Source organism: Microtus oregoni, unplaced genomic scaffold (genome assembly GCF_018167655.1).
Source record: "Microtus oregoni isolate MIOR12 unplaced genomic scaffold, Mior012 000049F_ref0000343, whole genome shotgun sequence".
Classification (NCBI taxonomy): domain Eukaryota; kingdom Metazoa; phylum Chordata; class Mammalia; order Rodentia; family Cricetidae; genus Microtus; species Microtus oregoni.
Window position 1 is genome coordinate 1,624,108 of NW_024543223.1, and position 25,101 is coordinate 1,649,208.

At 48.6% G+C, this 25,101-nt stretch overlaps 1 protein-coding gene across 1 annotated transcript; it reads left to right on the top strand.

Annotated features, from left to right (window-relative positions):
* The first annotated feature begins 8,760 nt into the window (after positions 1 to 8,760).
* On the top strand, positions 8,761 to 23,183 carry LOC121436476 (transcobalamin-2-like). The gene is made up of 10 exons (XM_041636418.1): positions 8,761 to 8,846; positions 9,182 to 9,359; positions 12,434 to 12,626; positions 14,346 to 14,515; positions 15,374 to 15,535; positions 17,178 to 17,350; positions 17,473 to 17,659; positions 18,891 to 19,062; positions 21,430 to 21,545; positions 22,725 to 23,183. Exons 2-10 carry the CDS (start codon positions 9,296 to 9,298, stop codon positions 22,784 to 22,786), a joined length of 1,299 nt encoding a protein of 432 aa, XP_041492352.1. The 5' UTR covers positions 8,761 to 8,846; positions 9,182 to 9,295; the 3' UTR covers positions 22,787 to 23,183.
* Positions 23,184 to 25,101: the final 1,918 nt, after the last annotated feature.

The following is a 25,101-nucleotide window of genomic DNA, read 5'->3' on the forward strand; positions in this document are numbered from 1 at the left end:
AAACTTAACGGATGCGCCGGGCGATGGTGGCGCACGCCTTTAATCCCAGCACTCGGGAGGCAGAGGTAGGCGGATCTCTGTGAGTTCGAGACCAGCCTGATCTATAGAGCTAGTTCCAGGAAAGGCTCCAAAGCCACAGAGAAACCCTATCTCGAAAAACAAAAAAAAAACAAAAAAAAACAAAAAAAAAAACTTAACGGATGCCATTTACCTCAAACATAGAGAAGATCATCTTCAACAGATGTGTGCACACTGCACATTCCATGCTTTTGTTGATGTATATATACATGCTACCTTTAAGAGTTTGTGTGTTTTCAGAACAAAAGGACCAGACACCAATGAAGACAAGATGCCCAGATGATCTCAGAATGCCTCTGTTGCAGTCTCCTCAAAACTCTCCATCTAGCCGGGCGGTGGTGGCGCATGCCTTTAATCCCAGCACTCGGGAGGCAGAGGCAGGCGGATCTCTGTGAGTTCGAGACCAGCCTGGTCTACAAGAGCTAGTTCCAGGACAGGCTCCAAAGCCACAGAGAAACCCTGTCTTGAAAAACCAAAAAAAAAAAAAAAAAAAAAAAAAAAAAAAAAACCCCAAAAAAACAAAAACTCTCCATCTAGAACAACTTCAAAGTGGCTAAAAAGGTCCAGCCTCACAGACTACCCCAGGCAGGACTTCAGATAAACCCTGCACCTTTCTGTCACACAGAGACTAGACAACAAATGAGACAGCTAATTCTCCCAGAACTTGATCATTATCCCAATTTTCTCAGGGTCCCCTAAAGATGTAACAGGCTTTCTTGTACCACCAGCCCCCAAATCATGACACAAAGACATATTACTAGTTATGAATGCTTGGCCTTATCTTATTCTTGACCCACTAGCTCTTATAACTTAATTTAACCTGTTTCTTTTCATCTAAGTTGTGTCTTGGGGCTTTTTTACCTTTCTTTCATCCTGTATGTCCTACTCCATGTCTGATTGGCTGGCAGATGGCTAGCTGACTGGCCTTGGGCATCTCCCTTTTTTTCTCCCTCATTGTCTCTTCTCTTTCTCTCTTGAGCCTTCTCCTACTCCTTCCTCTCTTTGCCTGCCTGTCCTGCCTATCCCTCTACTGCCTAGCTACTGACTGTTCATCTTTTTATTAGACAAATCAGGTGCCTTAGGCAGACAAGGTAAAACTTGCCACCCATCTTTGCATAATGAAACAAATGCAGCATGAACAAATTGTACAGATTGGCAAATAGGACACAGGGGAAGTCAATTGTCAAACTTTGCCAAGAGAGGGTAAACAAGTCCTTCAAAATTCCTGCTTCACAGAAAAATCTGTCAGATATTCTAGGCCTGTAGGCTGAAGATGGATGCTCCAACATTACAGAGGAACCTTAACTGTCCAGGCAGCCAACTGTCTGTCAATTCTATAGTTTTGGAAGTTGCTTGCTCTGTCCTTTCTGTTTACTCAGGCAATATTTTATTCTTCTCAGGTCTCTGATGGGGTGGAAGACTAGGTAGCTATAGTTTTACTCTTTATTATCATATTCAAAAAAGAAATTCAAAAAAGAGATTTAAAGTTTATAAAGGTTGAGAGACATAAAGTCTTAATTTGTTTATCCAAAAAAAGTTTTAAAATCTAAAATTATACTTTTAGGTTGATAATACAAGATATAATAAAAAATGACTTAGGTACAAAACTTTGGACTCATCAAAATAGGATAGATAATAGAGTACTGTCTCCAAATTTGCCAAATATAAATGGAATTGACTTTGTGTATCAGGGGGATAGATGGAACCAGAGACCATCCTGGTGAATGAAATGAGCCAGACTCAGAGACAGAGCAGCACATGCCATGAGCAAAACCTATATCTGTCTAGATGTGACAAGCAAGTAGAATAGGAATCATTTGGACACGCCCACGAACAGAACCTATATCTATATATCCATCTGTCTAGATGTGACAAGCAAGTGGAATAGAAATCATTTGGACACACCCACGAGCAGAGCCTATATCTATATATCCATCTGTCTAGATGTGACAAACAAATGGAATAGGAATCATTTGGAAAGAAAGGGACTAGCAGGGGCGAGTTTCAGGAGACTGTAACAGGGAGACCATGAACAGAACACACAATAAAAATGGGTGAGATTTCATAATGGAACTTGTTCATGTGTATGTCACAAGTGAGTGTGAAGCAATGGTCAGTGCTGATGTTTGCTACTGAAGGTACCTTTCTTATGGCATGCTCAAGCACACTCTTTTCCCTCAGGGGAGGAGTTTTTTCTTCAGCATTAATTTCTGTTTTAGTTTTGTTTCCTGTAGCAGTGGCTAAATACCCCAACAAAAGCATCTTGATGGATAAAGGGTTTATTTTTCTCACAATACCTGGGTACAGTCCATCATTTTGGGGAAGTCAAGGCAGAAGGGACTTAAAGCAGTTAGTCACATGACATCATGGTCAGAGCAGAGAGCAATGAATGTATGCTTGCTAGTGCTCAGCTCATGTTCTCCGCTCTCACACACAACGGGATCCATTCCTAGGGAATGGCGCCGCCCACAACGGGCAGGTCTTCCCACCTCAGCTAAGGTGATCAAAACAACCCACACAGACATGCCCACAGGCCAGCCTGATCTAGACAGCCCTTACAGCCCTTCATTGAGAACTCTTCCTAGGTTGTGTCAAGTTGGCAATTAAAACCAGCTGTCACAGTTTTCTTCGGTTTTGATGAGTCAGTATTAATTTCTGATAATTAAGGTTTATTGCTCCTTTCTTTTTCCTCCTCCTTCTCTCTCCCTCTCCCTCTCTCTCTTGCAGGTATTGAAGCCAGGGCCTTGTGTATGCTAGATTAGCACACTACCTCTGAGCTACATCTCCCCCATCCCCAGGTGATTCAAAAATTAAATTATATCTATTTATTTAAATATTTAAAATTAAATTTATTTATTCATTTACTCATTCATTTATTTATTTAATAAGAGGAAAATCTGTGGGAGCTGGTTCTTTCTTTTTGCCATATTAGGTTCTGAAGAACAAACTCAGGTCATCAGGCATAGAGAAAAAGCCTGAGCTATCTAACAAAAACCCTGTGGATGGTAGGGGTTGGTTCCCTTCATCTATAATCTTAGCAACTTGGCAAATACCAGGCTAGCCACTGCCACATAGCCATCAAAATAAAGCAACCTAGGAATGGTGGGTTACATAACTGTAATCCCAGCCTTGGGCACTGTTCTGGTTCCACTAGAAATAAGGGACACAGCAGAGAGAAAAGATGACAGAGTTAAGTCCACACAGAGATGAGCAGCTTACCTAAGTCTAAGACTCCAGAGTCACATAGGACCTGGAGGCATCATCTCTCACACATCCCCCTCCAGCTCCCTTTCCTGGGCCCTCTCTGACCCCCACTTCTTGGCCAGAGATGTGGTCAAAACAAGTAAAGTAGATTGCATGTCTGCTTTGGCAGTGCCTTCAGAGTTCCTGGTGGGAGATACAAACCAGTGCCAAGGCCAGGGACACAAAGCTCTCCTGGGGTTTGTCAGCAGGAACCCAGGGCCTCTCCTCTAAGAGTTCTGGCCAGGTGATCCATTCGAAGAGACGAGGTGCCGGGGCTATAATGAAGCCCATCACACACACACACACACACACACACACACACACACACACACACACGATAATTCAGAGCTTGAGTCGCTACATTCTCGCCCATTGTTCCTCACCACCACTTAGAATGTTCTAAGTCTTTTGGCTTTTCAAGACAGGGTTTCTCTGTGTAACAGTCTTTGCTGTCCTGGAACTCATTCTGTAGACCAGGCTGGCCTCAAACTCACAGAGATCCGCTTGCCTCTGCCTCCCAAGTGCTGGGATTAAAAGAGTGTGCCACCACTGCCTGGCAGAATGTTCTAAGTCTTGTGCCACGTGCTCTAGGATTTCTTCTTTCTCCGTTCTGCTCCAAATTGTAGGATCTGGAAACTTGTTGTCTGGGACACTAACTGTTCTATTCACACCCTTTCCTGAACTGTGGTGGTTGCTGGGAAGAGCTGGCATGGGATGATCTTGAACCACCTGCCAAACTCTGCGGTATTTTACAACATTTCCTCGATTTCCAGCAGAACCCAGAAATAGTGAGATTACAAAAGCAGAGAGTACTAGGGTGGCTGCCAGGGGGCTAGGGGCAGGATAGTGTAGGGGAAACAGAAGATATTGCCAAGATTCAAACCTGTAACTGTGAGAAAGTTCTGAGGAGTTAGTGTACATCATGGTGACTTGTAGAAGAAAGTTTCTGTCCTGCCTGGTTCCGCAGCCATTCAGTCCTAAATAAACACACAGAGGCTTATATTAACTATAAACTGTTTGGCCTATTGCTCAGGCTTATTACTAACTGCTCTTACAACTTAAATTAACCCATACTTCTTATCTACGGTTAGCCACGTGGCTTGGTATCTTTTCTCAGTTAGCCATTCTCATCTTGCTTCCTCTGTGTCTGACTTGTGACTGACTATGTCTCTACTTTTCCTCTTCCCCGAATTCTCTTAGTCTGGTCACCCCATCTATACTTCCTGCCTGGCTACTGGCCAATCAACATTTTCTTAAACCAATATGGGTGACAAATCTGTACAGTGTATAAGAGCATTATCCGTTAGCATTATAATATTGCACTAGAGAAGAAAATAAGATGGGAGGAGACAGTTCTCAGCTCAGTTTCATTCTGAGGATTCCTGGAGGTAGGATCTCCATTTCGGACTGAGGTAGAGGTAAGAGCCAGTAACTGGCTGTTTTGCCTATCTGACCTTCAGGTTGAACCCCAATATCTGTCTCCGTGTTTTTATTAGTCGTACTACAGTGACTGGAGTTAATGTTCTATTGTATACTTGAAATTAGTTAAGTAAACAGAAAAGTGTTTTCAATCTACACCCCCCACACACAAACACACACACATGTGCACACATGAGCACACGCACATACACACATTGGTGACTAAGGAGCTGATGGATATTATGTGAACTTTTCCTAGGGAGATGAGAATAAATGTCTACTCCCCCAAGATGGGGTACCAGTGACAGACACTGACAAGCCTGGGAGTTTACTGGACTTACAGAGCATGAGTGACCCAGAAAAGTCTGTCTCAGCAGGGAAGATGATTTCCCTATAGCTGTCTCTGTGGAGTCTAGACTTAAGTAAACCTCACACTCTCCATGGCACCTCTGAGACCAGAGGTGACCTACAACTAGGGCGGCTCTAAACCTAGCTGAGAGGAGGCGTCTCCAGGGAGGGTCTGCTCTGTCTGCAAGAGAGTGTTGGCAGGATCCGTCTCAGGAGAGCTGCTTCTGGTACAGACGGCAGTGTGCTCTGAGGACAGGGCTCCAAAACATGTTAAATGTTTTCTTTCTTTCTTTCTTTTTTTTTTTTTTTGGTTTTTTGAGACAGGGTTTCTCTGTGGTTTTGGAGCCTGTCCTGGAACTAGCTCTTGTAGACCAGGCTGGTCTCGAACTCACAGAGATCCGCCTGCCTCTGCCTCCCGAGTGCTGGGATTAAAGGCATGCGCCACCACCGCCCGGCGTTAAATGTTTTCTATAACAGAAGCTTTTCACAATGCCCATGGTTATCAAACCGTCCTGCTGGATACCCTAAATATGCACAGCTTTTGTCAAATAGATCCAAATAAAGCTGAAAAACCACAAAAACTTCTACAGGAAGGTGCTACATTCCCAGTTCATAGAGAAGCAAGCTCAGGGAAGGTGCAGCCTGTCTGTTTGCATGTGTGCATGTGCGTGTGTGTGCGGTGCACAGCTGGAACCTGAGTCCTTCAGACAGTCTAACTTTGCTTTTTGAGATATAATCAGTTGTTCCTGTTGTCACTTTATCCGGGACATCCTAAGCTAGCTATGATGGTAATGGCACTCTAGGGCTGAAGGCTGAACAGTTTGGGGCTAGCCTGACTTTCACAGTGAGATCCTGCCTCTAAAACCAAACCAAACCATGACAAAGAAAGAAAGAAAGAATATGTTTTGCTCTTCCTTCCTTCCTTTCTTCCTTCCTTCCTTTTTCTTTTTTCTTTTTTTGAGGGGCAAGGTCTCACAATTTCTCAACTATAGCCAGACTGACCTAGAACTCACTATCTAGCCCAGGATGGTTTCGGGCTCTCAGCAGTGCTTCTGCCTCAACCTCTGGAGCACTTGGATTACCGTGCCCAATTTATGAGGTGCTAGGGCTTGAACTCAGGGCCTCGTGTGTGCTGCTAGGCAAGCCTCCTACCTACTAAGCCACAGCCCCTCCTAGCATTTAAGTTAGCATTACAGAATAGTGAGGTTTGCTGTTATTTTCATACATGTACGCCATTATATTTTGTTCTTATTCATCCCCTCCCCCATTATTCTCTTACCCCCCCCACTCCTTGCTGGTCCCCAACTCCCGAGAGCTCCCCTCCTGATTTCCTTCACTCTTTCTCCCCTTCAGATCTTTTCTGTTATTAGGTCCCAAGAAATTCCTTTCTCCAAAGTCTGGCATTTAGACAAACACCAACATTCCCTCAGGGACTTAAGTTCCTAAGTGCTCAAAGGAGTCCTCCCAATCTCTGGCAAAAGGGACACAGGGCTCCTCCATTAACCTATGCTCATGGTGCCTATCAGGTATCAAGGTCTATGTACCCTCTAGGCCCCCTCATTCCCGGCTCACAAGTACCTGTTGCAGAGTCCTCCTGGCGGGCATGCCCCGCCCCCTACCCTAAACCTCTCCTATATAATCCAGCCATTCTGGCTCCCCGTTCTCTTGGTGCTCTGAGTCTTTCACTACTCTCCCTGTCCCCTCTTTCTAGTGCTCTCCCCTCACCTTCCCCTCAACTCTCTCTTCTCGTGGCCTGGTTCAGTCGGGGCTGACTGTGCTCGCCCTCATATCTACAATAAAACCTCCCCTCACTCACACCTAGGAGCTCTCATGGCCTTGTCTTCTCATTCACCCATGTAAGCAGAGATTGTAACATGTGTGTTTTATTACACAATGCATGTTCTCTGTGTACCCACATGGGTCCATATCTGTTCTGTCCATTCTTCTCATGCCATCTGGCCTCTCTGGGGTCATGTCTAACAATGGGCTGAGTTCTAGCCTGTTCACCCAGGAGCAGCAGGACGTGCTGACCTTTTGCTATAGGGGAGGCTCCCATAGAGGAACTGTGGACTCTTCACAGACAAAGGTCACCACAGGCCGGAGGGAAGGTGGGGTTGAGTGAAGGGCCAACCAAGCAGGTTTTGTTGATAGGCATTCAAGACAACAGGGCTGTGTGGGAGGGTCAGCTCAGGTCTGGACAGCACAGGGACTCTGGGGTCTATTTTCTTAGAAACGGCAAAGTTAAGGCAGGTGTGGAATGTGAAGTCCAGCGATTTCTTCCCTGCGGCTCCTGATCTTGGTCGAAGTGTCTAGCGGCCCAGGCTGGAGTGGGGGAGTGTTCAAAAACACTTATGAACAGCAAAAGCTTGAGAGCTTGTTATGTGAGGGGAAGAAAAAGAAATCTTCATTAAACAAGTAGTAGACCCTCAAAGATTACTGGCTATTGGGACACTTTACACCCGGATGCACGGCCTTGGCAGAAATAGTTTGCTGGTTCACATTGTACCTCTTATCCTCACAAAATGAATGCGTGTGCAGATTCTCTTTACTCCAAGCTGCTTGCTCGCTGCTCACTCCTCTCTCCGTTCTTCCCTCCTCCCCTCCCTCCTCCCCTCCTTTCTCCTCTCCCTCCTCCCTTCCCTCATCCTCTCCCTCCTCCCTTCCCTCCTCCTCTCCCTCCTTCCCTCCCTCCTTCCTTTCTTCCTCTCCATCTTACTTCTCAGGTTTTGAGGTCTCTCTATGTAGCCCAGAGTCTGGCTTAGAACTTGCAGTGATTCTCCTGCCTCAGTTTCTCCAGTTCTGTGATATAGATGTGCACCAAGAACCATGCTCAGCTCCCCACCCCCTCCTCTTCCATCATTTCTTCCTCCCATGGTTGCCCAGGCTGGCTGGAATTTCTGGGCTCCAGCTGTCCTCCTTCAGCCTCCTGGGTGGCGGGGGCTAGGGTGTGCACGTCTCTGGCTGCAGCTCTTCAAATAGCAACCCTCTGTTATGATGGGATCCTTGGTCTTTCTCACTTTCCCTGACAACATGACCTTGCCCAGCCCAGTGGCAACAAAAGAGAGATTACATTAATGAATACTGCTAATTAATACAGACCCATGTTTATACCTGTTGATGGCGTGGCTGGTGATAATTAGCCTGGTACAAAAATAAGTTCTCTGGAAAGTGTGACCTATAGCAATTTGCCATAAAAATAATTGTAACAAACACCTCATCTGGAGATGATTAGGGGCATTTTATGACCCCCAACATCCTCACAAGGAGAGTTGAACAAATGCGGTTAGGATAATTTTGTTCAACACTCATATATGTGGGGACCAACTTGAAACTCAGAGAGGTTAAACATTCTAGCCAAGGTCACACAGCTTTGCTAGGTTCGTGCTTTGAGTCTCTAGGGGGGGCGGGCAGATAAGGGATCTTTCCTTCTCCCTACTGAAATGTTTTTAAGCAATTTTTCTAGCTCAGGGCAAGCAGCCCCGCAGCCCTGTTCCCCATCAGTGTTGTGACTTGCTTGGTTCATCCTCATTCTTCAACTTGTTTTGTTTTTTCTAGGAAGCTCCAGCTGTGTCCGGTTGATTGAGGAGACTAGCTGGTTTGGGCCAGGTCCAGCAGTCGCCCCACCTCCTTGGCAGGCTGGTGGCAGACAACAGCTGACGCCAGAGAGTTCCTCACGTGATCACCGCAGCTCCCTGCTCCATTCCTTGTCCCCGAGAGTCAGAGTGGGCACTTCCAGGGACTCCTGTGGCGTGCACCAGGTAGGTATCCTAATCCCGAAAGTCTGCAGCAGGACGGCGTAGGGTGCGGGTGTGTGTGTGTGTGGGGAAATGACTGGAGGGAGGGGTGGAGCAGTGAGAAGTGGAGAAGCGGCAAGCACTATCAGATAGACTTGGGACAGGCTCTCTGTGTCCCTTCCGGGCTCTTAAAGTTGCGGGAACACCTACGGTTGGCTTCAAGTTGTCCCACAGGGTCCTACTGGTCCTTCCCCTTCTCTTGTTCCCCACCTGGGGACAGTGGCTTTGCCCTTCCTTCCTCTGAGCTTCGGCCTCTTGCCCCACAACAGACCTTTCCCCTTTTCTCTCTGCTGACTTAGCTGTGTGCTTCGGGGCGTTGGAGAGACAATTAATCAGTGACAGGAAGCCCAGCTGCAGTCAGACAAGCCTCAAGGCCGGTCCCAGGAGTCTCCGGTCTCCCACCTGTGCCTGCCATGGTGCCACTGAAGGTGCTGCTGCTCCTGTCGGGAGTTCTGGGGGTTCTTGCTGAGCTCTGTGGTGAGTAACCAGCCACGGACTGGAGCCTGCTGCTTCCTGAGTCTCGAGGAGGGATGGCTGCCTCTGCCGTCCCCTTGCTATATTTGGGGAATCAGAAGCTCCGGGTGGGCATGGGGAAGCTTACTTGTCCCTCAGGTCTCCTACAGACGTTTAGGCTTAACTGGGTGTTAGTGCTTGGGTGTGCTTAGTGGATGCTCCCCTCCCCTTCCATATCCCAGCAATCCGTTCATTTACTCACTGGACACACGGGAAACCTCTCTGGGGCAGGCCAGAATTTCATTTGGAGAAAGAATGGGGAGTATATTGGTCTGATCCCAGCCCTCCTAGAGTTTGTATTCTAGAGAAGGTGTTGGCAAAGGCATGGGTTGCCAAACTGGGTTACCATGAGTGATGCCGAGTCAACCTGGGGCTACAATAGAAAGCCACAGGGAGGGGCCCATCACTCAGAAAGAGAGGGTGGAAAGGGCATGCAGAGACTGGACCCAAAGCAGGACAAGAAGCCGAGAAAGGAGGAAGTAAGAGGCAAGCATCCCAGGCCTACGACGGTGCCTGGAGGCCCTGCCTGCTCCTGCTATTTGTCCCAGGGCTGTAGTCCCCAAGAAATCTCTTGTGGATTCGAGGGAACTTTCAAAGCATGACTGTGAGCCTCAGGTTCCAGGTTTAGGCACATTCATGCCCTGGGACCAGGCAGGAAGCATAAGGCTGTATGGCTCACTTCTCCCCTTCAGTCCATGTACCCTGCAAATGCATTCTCAGGTGACCTTGGGCAAACCCTGTGCTACAGGTGTCAGATGAAGAAGTCAAGGGGCAGAGGGACCAAATGACTTACTCACGGGGCCCCAGCTCCAGCAGAACTTTACTGGACTCAATTCTTGGGATTTCAGGCCAGCCTTGTTTCTAGGCACCTGGAATCTCTGACCATGTCCTACTAAAGCACCTCATCCTTGTGCCCCGGATTACTGTCCAGACAGTCCTCGGGGGATTCCGCCAGCAAGCCAGAGATTCCTTTCTTGCCCGCTTCATCTCCAAAGCCCCTTCCTTCACCATCCTGAGAGCTTTGGGAGTTTGGGGTGCAGTCCCTTCAACACTCCCGGCCTCCTGTGTCTTGTAAAGTGAACAGAGGCTGTCCCTCCTGCCTTCCTCCTCAGTGCCCTGTGAGGACACCACACCCTGCCTGTTCAGCTTCAGGCTCTGTATGCAATGAAGTGGAAAGGACCGTTCACTAAAACCTACACAAAGAGGGCCCCTGGGCTTCTGTGTGCCCGCTGGTCAGTCCTCAGGTGAGAGGGCTGGGCAGTCCTGTGAACGGCACGCCCTAGTGTGGGGGTAGGAGACCTGTCAGGGTTCTCTAGAGGAACAGAACTGATGGAATGAACATGTATTTTAAAAGAATTTAGACTGGCTTGCAAGGTGTGGTCTTGGTGGTCCAACAAGGGCTGTCTCTTGATGGAAAGTCTGAGAATCTCGTAGTTGTCCAGTTGATGAGGGTGCTGATCTTTGCGACCTAATCTCTGCTGGAGTTCTGGAGGATTCCTGGAGATTGCTGGTCCTCAGGAGTCTGTTGGAATCATGAAGAAGGTGGATTAATACCAGCCCCAGCAACGGAGTAGATGAATTTGACAGTGAGAGTGAGGGCAAGCAGGCAGAAAGCTAAGCCCCCCCCCCCCCATCTCTCTCGTTTTTTTAAAAGATTTATTTATTTATTATGTACACAGTGTTCTGCCTGCATGTACATCTGCAGGCCAGAAGAGGGCACCAGATCTCATTACAGATGGTTGTGAACCACTGTGTGGGTGCTGGGAATTGAACTTAGGATCTCTGGAAGAGCAGCCAGTGCTCTTAACCACTGAGCCATCTTATCTCTCCAGCCCTTCCCCCTATCTCTTATCTGCCACCAGGAAGTTTGGCCCAGATTTTGAGTGCATCATCTTCCTGCTTCAAATTCTAATCTCACTAAGAAAACCCCTTAATAGAGCGTCCAGCAGCTTGGGGGGGGGGGTTGTTGATACTAGATGCAGTCAAGTTGACAACTGAGATTAACTATCATAGGAACCTTGCCTAAGGCCACTTTTTCTAGCTTGAGTGAATCTGCCTGTCTCTTTCCTGCTAAAGAGAGTAAATTGTGTCATTTCCCCTTCCCTGGGCAGGTGAGTCCCTCTTAGGGTGTGTGCGCGCCTGCAGTGCGGGAGCAGGAGGAGGGGAGGGAGGGGGAACTGTGGTTGGCATGTACAATGAATAAAAATGTAAAATAAAAGAGTAAGTTGTGGTTTCCAGCCCCCTATCATCCTCAGGACCTCCAAGACAATCCAGTCTTCCCCACTCTGAGTTTGGGCCCTTCCCAAGGAAGGAAGGCAGCCATCAACTGGAATCCGGGCATGGCCCTGAGATTTCTGCTACCAGGGTATTTCTGTATCTTGGCTACAGATTTTCAGGCTAATCCCCAGTTGTGACAGGTTGTTAGTGACTGGTCTCCCAGTCAGAGACCCTTTCCACTGAAATAGGAATGGCAGAAAAAGTGGCCTTTCAAGGTTTGAGTGGAGGAGTTTCCTCAGGCAGCTGGGGAATCAGCTGACAGAGTCCAGCATGTGAAGATTTGTTGTGGAACATTCCCAGCATGAGGGTTGGAGTTTCGATCAGAGCAAGGGGAAGGGATTGCAGCCTGACACAGGCTTGGCTCTGAAGTACCGTGAAAGACAGCCTGACTTAGAACTTCTGATTTCTCTTCCGTGCAAAACAATGGTGGAACTATCGACACCACAGAGCTGCCGTGAGGGTCTGGGAGCCTGGTAGCCTACTGATAGGTGTGGTGGTTGCCTGGCAATAACATCCTTTGATCTCACTCCATCACCTCTCCTTGGCCCACACTAACTCCTCTTAGGGGATGCCTGCTTTCCTGTGTAGGCGCCGCCTTTTGTCATAGCAGACATTTGTCTACACAGTGGGTGTGGGCTGTGTGGTAATGGGAACTGGGACATGTATTTCCCGGAGAAGGTTTTATCTGGTAAGGAGGTCAGAATAGTCGCTTGCTAGTGGCATAGCCCTGAGTCCTCCCTCACACCATTTTCTTTCCTCAGTAATACCACAGATGGACAGCCAGCTAGTAGAGAAGATGGGCCAGCAGCTCTTACCTTGGATGGACCGGATCTCCTCAGAGCAATTGAACCCCAGCATCTATGTTGGCCTGCGCCTTTCCAGTATGCAGGCTGGGACCAAGGAGGACCTCTACCTGCACAGTCTCAAGCTCGATTATCAGCAGTGCCTCCTGGGGTATTGCTACTCTCTCTCTCTCCTCTTTCCCCATGACTTGATCCATGTCGTAAGAGATAGGAGACTGGGTTCTCTCATCTGGGTGTTTGTGACTTTTTGACAAACTCTAGGCGTATTTTGTCTTCCTTGGGCCTTCCTCCATCTGCAGAGTGAAGGGGTAAGTGGTGGTACTAGGCCAGAGATGCTGACATGTGTCCTTTGTCCTGAAACTGCATTCCCCTGATTCCTGAAGCAACACCTAATTCTTCATGTGCTCCTGATTTGTGCCTGAGACAGACATCACTAATCCATAACCAGATATGCAATTGTATATTGGTACAAAGAAGTAGTATCTAACTTATTCTGTAGTTTATTCATGTGCTAAAGACAGACACTACTAATCCACAGCTATGTTCTTTCATGCAGAACCTAGAAGCAACATATTTCTGTGCTCTTTCTCCAAGGAGTGGCCATGAAAGAGAGGCCTGCTCTGGAGTGTGAGTGAGGTGAAGAATAAGAAAAAGCCACGAGTCACCAGATGTAGTGGTTCATGCATTTAATCCCAGCACTTGGGAGGCAGAAACAGGCAGATCTCTGTGAGTTCAAGGTCAGCCTGGTCTACAGAGTGAGTTCCTGGGCTGCCAGGGCTATGTAGAGAGATCCTGTCTTCAAAAATAAAAACAAAAAACAAAAAAAAAAAAGAAAAAAGAAAAAGGGGGGAAAAACCATGAAATACCTTCCTGATTTCATTCCTTCTCAAGACAGAGATGCAGGGAAGGGAGAGGAAATGTAGGGGAGAGTGCATGGTCTGGCTGGAGGCCAAGCCAGGAGATCTGGCGTGGGCACCCTTATGGTTCTTCCTGGAATTTAACTTTCTAAGTGTCTGTGGCATGTGTCCCCACCAGCACAGCTGACTGCCAGTTCTTCTTTGTGACCTTAGTGGAGGTTGTTCCGTCCACGAGGGTCGCACAGACATGGGGGCAGACCACCAAAGGTTCTTATACCAGAAGCAAACTTTATTCCAGGAAAAAGAAATAAAAAAATAAATCTCCATGGGGCACAAAAAACTTATCAGCTATCTGAGACCACGGCCGGAGATGGACTCGTAAGGCTGTGGCAAAGGCCAGTTTCTGAACTCCTTTTATAGCAAGCATTAGGCAATAACAAAAGAGTTTTACAATCTCAAGGTAAAACTCAGATGCAAACTGCCCTTCTTTGCAATTTCCATTAGCAGTTAAACTAATGTTTGTATTTAGTCCATTGCTTTCCCTGGCATTCCTTGGACAGTGTTTACCAAGGCTCTGCACCTCCCCTGAGACTGCCAGTTTCACAAAGCAGGGAAGGGTAGGGGACAATATAAAACCAAAATCAAAAGTCACGTACATCCCATCATTTAAAAGTTAACTCAGCTCAAATCAATTGCTGGTCATGAGTGGCCAGGGGGTTATCTAAAAGCTGATCCTCGCTCACAGAGGGCCGCTTCAGCCTCACAAAGAGAGCTAAAGGTTGCAAAGCGGAGTAACCCACTGTTAATAGTTAATCCCTAAGCTGCTGAGAAAGCTGTTGACAGCCTGCTCTCATCCTCCTAGGCTTACAACTTTATATTTGTTTATGTCTACATTCCTATTCCTGGAATCTACATTTCTATATTCTTTTTCTTGGGCCCTTCAGAGGTGATCCCAGTCAGGCTTACCAAGGGGACAGTTTCTCATAAAAGCGTATTGACTTGCCTGGTCCTAGGTCTGTCTCCAGGGATGACAACAGCGGTTGCCAGACCAAGCCTTCCGCAGGCCACCTGGCCTTCTACCTGCTTGCCCTCAGGGCCAACTGCGAGTTCGTTGGGAGCCGCAAGGGGGACCGGCTGGTCTCACAGCTCAAGTGGTTCTTGGAGGATGAGAAAAATGCCATTGGTGAGAAAGATGCCATCTGAGTGGTTAGGGACCTCTGGGAGGGCTCATCAATTCGCTCTGTTGTTTGTACTTTCGAGGCAGGCCTCATATTTGTAATTGTTCTCAGTAAACGGTGTTCTGGGTGAGAGTCAGAGCTTTGGTTTTCTTTCCAGGCCTCTTCTCACCCCCACACCCCTACCCCGGTCCACATCAAGTCCTCCCAGAGCAGTGGTGCTCAGTCTTCTTTCCAGTGACCCTTAGCCTCTCGGTCAACCGTCCAGCCTCCTGCCTTGGACCCAGTCCCAACAGCTGAAGCAAGGCTTTTCACTATGAATCTGTTCTTCATGCAGCTTAAGCCCTGCAGGGCCCCTCCATTCGCAGCCCCGGGCCCAGCCTGGCTTGCCTCTTCTACTTTTTAGGCATTGGTCTGGTTACTTCTCTGTGTGCTCCAGCCACACTGATCTCTCCTCACAAGTTTGGGTGTTCGTGTGTGCTCCTCCATCCCCTTTCACACTCCTCGCTCTGTGCTCACTTCTCTCCACTCCCGAGTCACTATTGTGAAGAATCCTCAATTTCCCAGCCACTTAAAGACTTGTGTGGCTCCAGGGACCTTAGGCCATACTTCTGTTATAATTGTGCTGTCTCATGAGTATCTGTTGGGCCGTCATCCTCTATTCTGACCTCCAAGCACAGAACCTGGGCTACACTGGGATCTCAGCTAGGCACTGAAGGAGGACATGATGCCGTGGTCTCCATGGGATGTGTTGGAGCATGCAGACTGTGGGGTCCCTGAGCTATGGGGCTTCTTTCTGGGAAGAGGCTGAAAGGGAAACCCCGAAGCCTGACGTGTCTCTTTACTCCTTGCCTTTCTTGTCTCAGGGCACAACCATGAAGGTCACCCCCGTACCAGCTATTACCAGTACAGCCTCAGCATCCTGGCACTGTGTGTCCACCAGAAGCGGGTCCATGACAGTGTGGTGGGCAAGCTCTTGTATGCTATTGAACACGGCCACCATGTCCGCCAGGGCCACCTCTCTGTGGGTGAGTGGACAAACCTAGCTTCCCCCCAGCCCCAGGGAAGGAAGGCCTCTATGACCTTCTCCTATGCTCACCTTTCTTGTGAATGTCCTCATTAGACCCCTAGAAGTGAAATGGTGGTGGTGGTGGGGGCTGAGAGCCAGCTCTGGAACCGGGCTTTGACCTCAGCTCCATTACCTGTTCACTGCAGGATGTCCCCTACTCTGTCAGTCAGACTTTTCCTAGAAAATGGCCTCCCAGCAGCCTCTCACTAAAGGGTGCATTACAAACAGAGGTCTGAGTACACACTGGGTGCTCTTGAGACCAGTTAGCCTGAGGATCCTGATACTTGGATTCTGATCTGATTGTTGTATGTTGTATGACCTGGGGCCACCACAGTCAGTTTTTATCATCATGCTTCAAGGTCTCTGCTAGGCCTGGGCTCCAGAAGTGAGCGGGTAGTGTTATGCCCAGATTTCTGGTCCCCAAATGAATTCACGGAGCTGGATTTCCAATGCAATTACATGAGGGTTTTAATAATATTCAAACTTAAGTTTGGACCAACACCTTTCCAGCACCCCAGCATGGTGGGTGCAGAAAGTGTGGCAGGGGGCCCTTGGAGGGGAGAACTTTTAAAGGAGAAATGCCATAATCAGGGGAGGTCATGTCCTGTCGTCTTGAGATTGGGTAAGGAGGGCATAGGGGAAGGTAGTTTTTGAAACCATTGGTCAGTTTTTGGTGTGAAAATCTAACAAAGAGCCATAAATTACTGACAAGGTATCTTCAAGGACAGGATGCCTCCCAAGAATATCTGGACCTCATTTAATTTTATGGCCCTGCCCCCTATCTCCTTAATTGGCTATTTTCAGGGTATCTGTTCAAATTTCTGCTATGACAGCACATTTATGGAGCTGAGATCGCCCCCACCGCCCCCCCTCCACTCATTATATGGCTTAAGATGAGTCCCTTTCTTTAAAATGGAGTTTGAAAAGTTAGGTTCACACAGTCGGGACTCTTTGGGGGAGGGTGGGAAACAGGAGGGTGGTGGTGGTGTTTGGTAGATAATTGCCCAGAGAGAAAAGGGCGCCGGGGCCTTTGTCAATAAGAGGCTTGAACTGTTTCAAAGGCTTGCAGAGAAACAGTGAACACATTACCTATAGGAGGAGAAGAACTTAAAGATTCCCTCCCAGGCCCTGGCTGCTCCTCCTATTGATTAAACCAGACTGCCTGAGGGTAGATGAGGCAGCTGTTCCTGTCCAGTTCTCTGCGGGGCAGGAGGTTTAGCCCAGTAGCACAGCACCAAGCATGCCTGAGGCCCCAAATCCAATACCCAGCACCACAAAAAAAAAAAAAACCAATATGAATCAATTAATCAATAAAATAAAGCTCCCTGTGTGAGCCCAATGTGCATCCTGGTTGGGGAGCAGGTTCTTTAGGATCCATCCTCTTGTATTCTCTCTTCAATCTGTCCGTCTGTCCTGCTGCTCAAGACACTCAGTGACCAATTAAATCCATTTGTCTAGACTTGAGAGGTTTTCTGGGGGCTTAGTATGTCCAGTGTTTGGATTGGGGAGTCCTGGATTGGTACCCCAGATGTTCCTGAACGCCAAAACTCACCTAGCCTGGTTCCATAGCTATCCAGTTCATCCTAGGCTCTATCCCCCAGACACGGAAGCCATGGCTGGCTTGGCCTTCACCTGTTTGGAGCGTTTCTTTTTCAATCCTGATTTGAGACCACGAATCACCATGGCCATTGAGACCGTGCGAGAGAAGATCCTGAAGGCCCAGACCCCCGAGGGCAACTTTGGGAATGTCTACAGCACCCCACTGGCACTACAGGTGGGAAAGAGATCCTGGAACCACGACCACTCAACAAGTCAATGGAGGGTGGGCTGGTCAGAGGCTGGAAGACCTGGCTTTTCCCCAGTGATTGACCTACCTCCTCCTTCTCTTCCCCACAGTTTCTGATGACCTCCCCTGCTTCTGGGGTAGGACTGGGTGCAGCATGTCTCAAGGCAAGGGTATCTCTGCAGACCAGTATCCAGGGCGGGGCCTTCCAGAATCCTCTGATGATTTCACAGCTGCTCCCGGTACTGAACCACAAGACCTACCTGGATCTTATCTTCCCAGACTGCCAGGTGCCCAGAGGTAGCTGAACCCTTTCTGTTTCCTGAGTAATCTGCTCTCTGTGGGTCCCAGTGATGGGCGGTTGGTTGGTTCTGCTTTGCTGAGCCAACAGGAGTGCGTGGGTCTGCACAGGACATGGCAGCTTAAATGAGGTCGCAGCTTTTTGATGCTCATGGTGTGGAGACAGATACCAAATAAGCCCTCTGAGTGGTACCCATTGTGGAAATGTTTGAGTGAATGGATGGAGAGATGTATTAGCCAAGGTTCTCTAAAAGAGCAAAGTTTATAGAATGATCTATTAGACTGACATATAGCATATGGTCCAGATAGTTTGACAGCATCCGTCTCTCTCTGGAGAGGTTGAGAATCCCAGAGTGTTGCAGTCCATGATGGGATGTCTTGGCAGTCCCATCGTGGTGCAGAGGCCTGAAGGATTCTGGACAGCAGCTGGCCTTCTGTTTACACTGGAAGTCTAAAGAAGGTGGTTCCAATTATCAGCGAAGAATGCTGCAGTAGCAGCATAGAGGAACTTGAGAGTGAGGGCAAGCAGAAGCTGCTCCTTTCATGTTCCCCATCTGGGCTGCCATCAGAAGGTGCCGCCCACATTTACAGAGGGTCTTCCCCATTTTGAATAATCTGATCAAGAAAAATCTCTCCAAAGAATACCCAGAGACTTGCATTTTAGCTGGTTCTAGATCCAGTCAGGTTGACCAGTAAGATGGGTCATCAGAGATGTGTGAATGAATGAGTAGACAGACACGTTTGGTTCATTTTGATACCCAAGGAGCTTAATTCCCAGCACTGAATCACTGGGCACCATCTTGGTGAAGAACTTGAAGGAGTGAGTGGGATTTGCCAGAGCAGCGGGAGGAGAGGGCAAAGGCAAATGCGCAGAGACTGGTGATGCAGGGGTCGGGGCATCATCTTGGAACTGAGTGAGCAGTTCATCTGGGAGAGTGAGCAGGAGAAGAATACTGCACAGAAAGATGAGTCCGTCCGTTAGAGGTCACCAGGAACAAACGGAGAGGGTCTTCTGAGGTGAGGTGTAGCAAATAGGTGGGAGGCAAGAAGCAGAGACACCAGCAAGGGCCAGTGGGACTGGGTTAAGAGGCAGGCTTCCCCGGGTGGGTGTTCATTGACTGAGCCACTGTGGGGGAAGGCCATGGCCACATGGGCCGCAGTGTCCAGGGAAGAAAGGAGAACTTGGCTCCCCATCCTCATGACCGCTGCTCTTCCTGTCTCTCTGGTGCAGTCATGTTGGTACCCGCTGTCGAGGACCCTTCACCGGCCCATATCCCAGAGGTCATCAGTGTCACACTGAAGGTCTCCAGTGTCCTGCCACCATACAAACAAACATTTTTTATCCTTTCTGGGTCCACCTTGGAAGATGTCCTGAAGATGGCTCAAAACACAGGAGGCTTCACGTGAGACTCCCTCCCCTCTTCCCAGCCCTCACCCCGCTCAGCCCTCCATGCTTGGAATGGAATCACGGGAAGGATGGCAACAGACAGGTTTCTTGGGATAAGTTCTGGCTTAATCTCTGCTTCTACTGCCTACACTCCTTTCCGGCCAGTGTTTTGGACCTGTGGTGTTTAGCCTGTGGTGTGAGCTGTGGACCACCACTGTCATTGAGAGCTCACTCTAGAAGCAGAGACCCAGCCTAGGAATTCCAGTTCTTCTACCCCCACCCCAGCTATCGAGCCAGGACAGTTATTCAGTTCAGACTTGAGATATCCCGCCTCCTCATAGGCCAGTGTGAGGAGCCGATGGTCTCTGGTGACATGCTCTGAGTAGGTCTAATGCCCGGCAGCAGTAGGTACTCTAGGAAGACTAATAGTATCAATTCATCTTGCTAGAATTTTGCCATTAATAACCCTGAAAAGCTAGACAATGTGTTTGTCCCTTTGAGATTCGATGGGCCTGGGAATGAGCATATCTCAATCGCTGCTCCTTGCTGGGCCCTGGCTATACCAGGAGGTGGACATGGCTCATCGGGGGGGACCTCTGGCTCAGAGAGGTTGAGTTCTTCCTGCTGGCCTGCTCATTTCCCTGAACTCTTGCCTCATCTTGAGAAATCCGTGCTTTCTGTTCCCAGCAGTAGTTCTAGGGAAGGCTGACAATGGGGACCATTTGGTCATTTGGGTCAGCAACTCTGAGACCAGAGCTGCATCAATACCACCACATTTCATTAATTAATTAATCTGGTTTTTCAAAACAGGGTTTCTCAGTGTGGCACTGATTGTCTTAGAACTGTCTCTGCAGACCATGCTGGTCTAAAACTCAGAGATCCACCTGCCTCTGCAGCCCGAGTGTTGGGGCTAAAGGTGTGCGCCTGACCATACTACTGTCTTTAAGGGACAGAAATGGTCCCAGTTTTCAGTTTAAGTGACATCTCCTCCCCACATCCCCGCAGAGGACTGAATCTGGAGCTTTGACAGGCTAAGCCGAGATCTACTACTGAACCGTTAGATTTTTGCTCCTCACTTGGAAACAAAGTCTGTACTAGTCACAAACCTCACTGCTATGACAAAAGGCCGTACACGGGCAAACTGGGGGGAAGGACCGGTGTGGGCTCAGCGTTCTGGGGGAAATAGTTCATCGTGGTGGATAACTGAGCTACATCTCTGGTCCCCACATTTAAAAAAATCTGAGACAGAACTATTTTGTTGTTTTATTGTGTTTTTAAGTTTGAGTCAGGGTTTTATAAGTTGCCCAGGTTGGCCTTGTTCTATAGTGCAGGCAGGCCTTGAACTCTCGGTGCTCTGCCTCAACCTCCCAAGTAGTTTGGATGACAGGCCAGAGTCACAAACCTGGCTGGTTTATATTTCTTGGAATGGAGGCACTCCCTCCCTGTCTAAGATGGAATTTGCTGATAAGCCCTTTGGAGGGACAGAGTGCATGATCTATGGGGTGCTGGTCGGGCCACTGGTGGTGGTGTCTAGGAGGGTTGGAGAATGTGAAGTTGGAGGCAGGAGGCTCAGAGAAGGCTGTGTGGTGAGTGAGAAAAGCACCTCTCTGTGCCAGGACCCCAAATCTAACTCCATTCTCTCCAGAAAAGGGCAGAGTAGAGAGAAGACTCAGATAGCAGCGTAGGCAGCATGCACCCTCAAAGAAGGGAGCGCTACCAAGTGAAACTGGAATGAGACCCAGGGCCACTGCTCTCTGCCTCTGGCCCCGTATCTCTGAGCTCAGGTCTCACACTCTGGTAGCTCAGTTCCATCAGCCCTAAACACCCACACCCATGCCAAGAGGCCCATAACTGCTGAGGGACGATGGTGGATAAAACCCAGGTGGGCAGCATCAGTGAAGCTGTAGAGAAAGTGGGGGGAGGGGTGCCACGACCTGCAGTGAGATGGCCTAGGAAGCTGGCCTGGTTGGCCTTCTGTTGCTGTGAAAAACCCCACAGTCAAAAGCAGCTTGGAGGTGGACAGGGTTTATATGATTTGCAGGTTATAGACCATCACTGAGTAAAGGCAAGGCAGGAACTCAAGGCAGGAACTCATGGGAGACAGGAACCCAGAATTACCAGCACTTTGGCAGGGTATGTTCTGGGGGGTCAATTATCAATCAAACATGGCCCAAGGAACACCCACTGGCCAATGCAATGGAAGCAACCTGTCAATTTCCTCTTCCCAGGGGTCTCTAGTTTGTTTTAAACAAATTTAAACTAACCAGCCCAGCAGGGCTAGAAGAAGGGCACCTGAGGGCAGGCAGGTTTCTGCTGGCGTGGGTGAGCCCCCTGCTTTCCTCCTTGGGGACAGCAGTCACTTCCTCTTTTTTCTATTTTCTAGGTATGAGAAAAAGCCCTCTTTGTCAGGCCCCTACCTGACATCCGTACTGGGGAAAGAAGTGGGGGATCGAGAATTCTGGCAACTCCTCCGAGACCCTGACACCCCCCTGCAGCAAGGTGAGTCTGGTGGCCTGCCGCCCTGGATACCTCCCACCCTGATCCTCACCCACTTTGAGATAAGGCTGCATCAACCCAGCCCAGCCTTTCCCCTGAGCCTTCCTGGGTCGCAGCTTCAGAGATGCATCCAAAGCATGCGTATTTAAAAGAAAATCTTTATTGGTGATGCACACCTATAATCCCAACAACCCTCAGGATATTGGGGTAGGAGGATTGCTGTGAGTTTGAGGCTAGCCTGGTCTGTATAGCCAGACCCTGTCTCAACCACTGGCCCTACCAAATCAAAATGAGTCACAAACAGAACTGTCTCTGCACGCCTGGGTTCTCAAGGGACCCTTTTACTTCCTCCAAGTTTGTGATATTATTTCTAAATGGTTAATTTAGATCTAGGAATGATTTAGGCCTCAGGCCTGATGATCTTCCACTATGCAAATGATCTTCCCCTGAGCCACACCCAGCCTGGAGGCTGATTTTATTTTATTTTTTTTTAAAGATTTATTTATTTATTATGTATACAACATTCCTGCAATGTATATTTGTATGCCAGAAGAGGGCACCAGATCTCATTATAGATGGCTATGAGCCACCATGTGGTTGCTGGGAATTGAACTCAGGACCTCTGGAAGAGCAATCAGTGCTCTTAACCTCTGAGCCATCTCTCCAGCCCCCTGGAGGCTGATTTTATTATTCTCCAATTTTCTCCAATGAGAATCTGGTGTTCACCATGCTAGTGAACGACAGAGCTGGGACTTGAAGCCAGGTATCTGCTGGACTCAAAGGTCACTTCTGGGACATTCATTAATGACACCCCTGGACTACACTGAGACAGTCCCTCTGTCTGACAACTCTATTTTGAAGGTGGTGATCCTGTCCCAATTTCTTTCATGCTGCCATTCAACTGTTAGTCCCATGTCTACCCATTGGGGGCGCTCTCTGCTGTGAGCTTGTTAGTCCCATGTCTACCCACTGGGGACGCCCTTTCTGCTGTATGAGCCTGTGGCCCGAGAGATCCTGCTAAGGCTGGATGAGAGTCTCCAACTGGTTCTGCACAGCTCCTAGCTTCTCACCACCAAACCCAGAGTGGGTCTTAGAGATGTGGCTTCAGGGTAGTGGTCACTTGATGTGGTTGGGGGTGGGACGTTGTCTTGCTAATTCCCTTCGTTCCATTTGTTTCTGCAGGCATTGCTGACTACAAACCCCAGAATGGGGAAACCATCGAGCTAAGGCTAGTTAGCTGGTAGCCTTGGGCTCCCTCCTGATGTCCTTGTACCCTGCTGCCACCTCAAGTGCACTTGGAGCAATGTCCCTCAGATCACTTCCACTATCTCAGCAGAGAGAATCCTAAACTGGCCCTGCCTAACCCAGGGGCCTTTTCACGAAGGCTGCAGAAGTCTAAAGAACAGGCTGCCCCTGACTTCCTCCACATGGGAAGACTGCTGGCTGTGGGTGTTGAGTATACTGCTCTGGGAATGGAGTCCTGCAAGGAGGCCTCCACAGCCCAGGGGTTGTGGTTCTGACCCCCATAACTTTGCTCTATATTGTCAGGGTGGTGTTCCCAGAGCTGGTCATAAGGCAGCTGCTGGCCAGCCTTCCGCGGGGCCTTCGAACATAATTAAAGCCCGATTTCCCTTTCCTGGCCGCAGTGTTCTGACGTCTCATAGTCATTGCCTGGGGTGCGGAGCAGAGGCGTCTGGGTGTCCAGCAGGACTTGTGACTGCTCTCCTGTGTATCAGGCGTGAAGTGGCACAAACAGAGCTGACTACACACACCTTTATAAATATCACACGAAACAGCCCATCTCTCATTAGGAAGACAAGGGAACCAGTGATAAATAAGTAAAAGTGACTCACGGAAGGTCACAGCTAGGCAGTAACACTGTAGGAGGCAGTGGCGGGCAGGAGACAGGACTTAGGAGACAGAGGCAGCTACTGACTCCTGCTGTGGACTGGGCTGTAGCTGAGTAGTAGAGCACTCGCTTACCAGGCACAAAGCCTTAGTATGCATGTAGCCTAGGCTGGCTTTGAACCCACAATCTTCATGTCTCAACCTCCTGGGATTACCAGTGTGTCCCCACCATACCTGGCTTTGAAGACCTAATTACTGCCCATTCACCTTCTGATACTATCACTTTGAGGTTAGATTTAAGCACATGGATTTTGGGGGACACACAGTCATACCAAAGAATGCTTGTTTAAAAGGAACCTGTATACCTGTAATCTCAGCTGTCAAGAGAGAGACTGCATCCCAGAACTGCATGAAAGGAGAACTAAGCGATATTTGATGGGGTAGGAATGAATATTGCTCCCTTGTTACAGGCTCTGCCGGGCATGCACAATGCCCGGAGTTTAGCATCACATAAAGTCAGCTTGGTGGAGCACACCTGAGATCCGAGTGCTTGGGAGGCAGAGGCAGAAGTATCAGAAGTTTAAGGTCATCTTCATCTGCATAAGGAATTTGAGGCCAGCCTGGAAATAGCTAAGGACAATCAAAAACTTGAAGTTGGGACTTGCCTGCCTCATCTCCACACTAGGGCCCCCAGGTTCCTCTTTTTGAGTTTATGTCCTAAAATGGGTATCTTATCTGACACACTCAGCAGGGACCCAGAGAAGCCAGGGATGAGAAGAAAGTCATATTTGGTGCAGGGTCTCACCATGAGCTTTAAGAAGCCCCTTTTCCAGGTTAGGGGGACCAGTCTGTGTCACTGTGGGGTGGTGCTCTCTGGTTCATGGTGTTTGTGACATACAGGACACTAAAGCCCCGGTAGAGAAATGATCTGGTCAGGGTTGAGACCATAAGAAAAAAAGCTCAGACTTCCACATCTGTAGCCTAGTCACCAGGGATGAGTTCCTTTTTCCTTTCCAGCCTTCCTCAGAAGTGTTTTTGGCACTACCTGCTTCATAGAAGAGCTGTTGGGCCCTCAAACAGCAGGGTTCAGATTTGCGGACACCGGACACCGTGGGAAGTGAGCGGACCCCAAGGAATGAGAAAGCCCTCCCCTCCAGTGATGTGCTCTTTGAATCTGGGCTTCTTGGCCTCCCCCATTCTCCCGCATGCAAACACTCTCCTACTGAGAGCCCTGTTGTCTATGCGGTTGAGACAAGTTAAAACGGGCTTCAAAAGTGGGCAGTGGCACACACTTGGAATCCCAGCGCTCCTGTACACACACCACAAACAATAAACTGTGGAGTACTTTCTCGTCAGGACCATCAGCCCCTGAGTAACGACACGGAGGCTTCTTATTGTGAACACTTGGCTTTTAGCTTAGGCTTATTCCCAACTAGCTCTTATCTAATTAACACATATTTTTAAATCCACATTCTGCCTTGTGGCTCTTTACTCTTCCTCAGTATGGCACATCTGACTTGCTTAGAGTCTGCTGGCGAGATCCATGGGCCTAGATTCCTCCTCCCAGTTCCTCTTCTCTGCCTGGAAGTCCCACCTATTCTCTCCTGCCTAGTTATTGGCCTTTCAGCTATTATTAAACCAATCGGAAGGTGACTTAGGCAGAGACATATCTTTACAGCGTACAAAAAGATTATCCCGCAACAATTTTAAA